Here is a 1,471-nt window from a genome sequence, read left to right as displayed (position 1 = left end):
GCATCAAGATTTTTTCAATTTGGGCCTTGGCATTCTGTTGGTCTTGTGGACTTACTTGGATTGAAGCTTTGGAAATTGTTAAATGAACTCTTGCTGGACACACCCGTGTCATACTCCCCCGGTTGATGAGGACTTGCCCTCAAGTCTGTGGTCTCTTCGATTTCTTCATATGGTGCTAAGTCACATACATTGAAAGTGGCAAATACACCATACTCTCCAGGGGGCTCAATCTTGTAAGCATTTTCTCCAATGCGTTGGAGCACTTTGAAAGGACCATATGCTTGTGGTAGGAGCTTAGATCGCCGTTTCGCTGGAAAACATTCTTTTCGAAGATGAATCCATACCAAATCTCCTTCTTTGAAAACCATTGGCTTTCTATGCTTATTGGCCTATGTTCGATACTTCTCATTTTGCTTCTGAATATGACCTCGAACCTGCTTATGCAACTTTTTGATTCCCTTGGCTCGTTCATTAGCATTGCCACTAAATTGAATGGTTGTAGGAATTAGAGCCAAATCAAGAGGGCTAATGGGGTTTAGGCCATAGACAGCTTTAAAAGGACTACAACCAGTGGTTTGACTAGTAGACCTATTATAGGCAAATTCAGCTTGGGCAAGGAGGAGATCCCATTGACGGATGTTCTTTCCCACAAAACTCCTCAAGAGGTTTCTCAAACTTCGATTAACAACTTCAGTTTGACCATCTGTTTGGGGATAGTATGCAGAGCTGAATTAGAGGATAGTTCCAAGCTTTCGCCAAAGTGTACGCCAAAAATGACCAACAAACTTGGAATCATGGTCGGAAGTGAACGTTTTGGGAATGCCCTGAAGCTTGACTATCTCTCTGAAATACAAATCAGCAACATGAGATGCATGATGCATCAAGAGTTTTGTTGCAAGGAACAAAATGGGTCATCTTTGAGAATCGGTCAACCACCACCATAATAGAATCTTTGTTCCTTTTGGTTCTAGGTAAACCCACAACAAAGTCAAGACTAATATCCTCTCATGGAGCATTTGAAACAGGCAATGAGATATATAGTCTGGTGTTCTGTTTGCGACTCTTTGCGAGGTGGCAAATTCAAAATTGCTTCACGTGCCGCACAACATCTCGTACTATCTTGGGCCAAATGAAATTCTCCTGCACAAGAGCTAAAGTTTTGTCACTGCCAAAATGACCAGCAAGACCTCCTCCATGGGCTTCTTTGATAGTGGCTTCTCTTAATGAACATTGGGGAATGCATAAATGGTTGTTTTTGAAAAGAAAACCATCTTGCAGCAAGAAATGGTTGTTAGGACCATTAAAACATTCCTTCCAAACACAGCCAAAATTAGGATCATCTTTGTAAAGTTGGTTGACAACTTCAAAACCCACAACCTGCACTTGCATGGAGTTTAACTACCTTGTGCTTAATTGAGAATGAAAAAGCTTGCAAAAACTCACTCCATTTTGCATGTCGTGTGTTGAGCTT

The 1,471-nt window shown here is 41.4% G+C and overlaps 1 protein-coding gene across 1 annotated transcript in view; it reads right to left on the bottom strand.

Annotated features, from left to right (window-relative positions):
- LOC132163043 (uncharacterized) overlaps positions 1 to 368 on the bottom strand; it is a 5,571-nt gene extending 5,203 nt beyond the window's left edge. The window contains exon 1 of the mRNA XM_059573244.1: positions 56 to 368. Within this exon, the coding sequence (XP_059429227.1) occupies positions 56 to 368 (313 nt within the window). The remainder of the gene's footprint in view (positions 1 to 55) is intronic.
- Positions 369 to 1,471: the final 1,103 nt, after the last annotated feature.

This window comes from Corylus avellana, chromosome ca10, assembly GCF_901000735.1.
Source record: "Corylus avellana chromosome ca10, CavTom2PMs-1.0".
NCBI classification, from domain to species: domain Eukaryota; kingdom Viridiplantae; phylum Streptophyta; class Magnoliopsida; order Fagales; family Betulaceae; genus Corylus; species Corylus avellana.
Note: the sequence above shows the minus strand (reverse complement) of the source record. Positions and strands in the feature narration are given on the sequence as shown.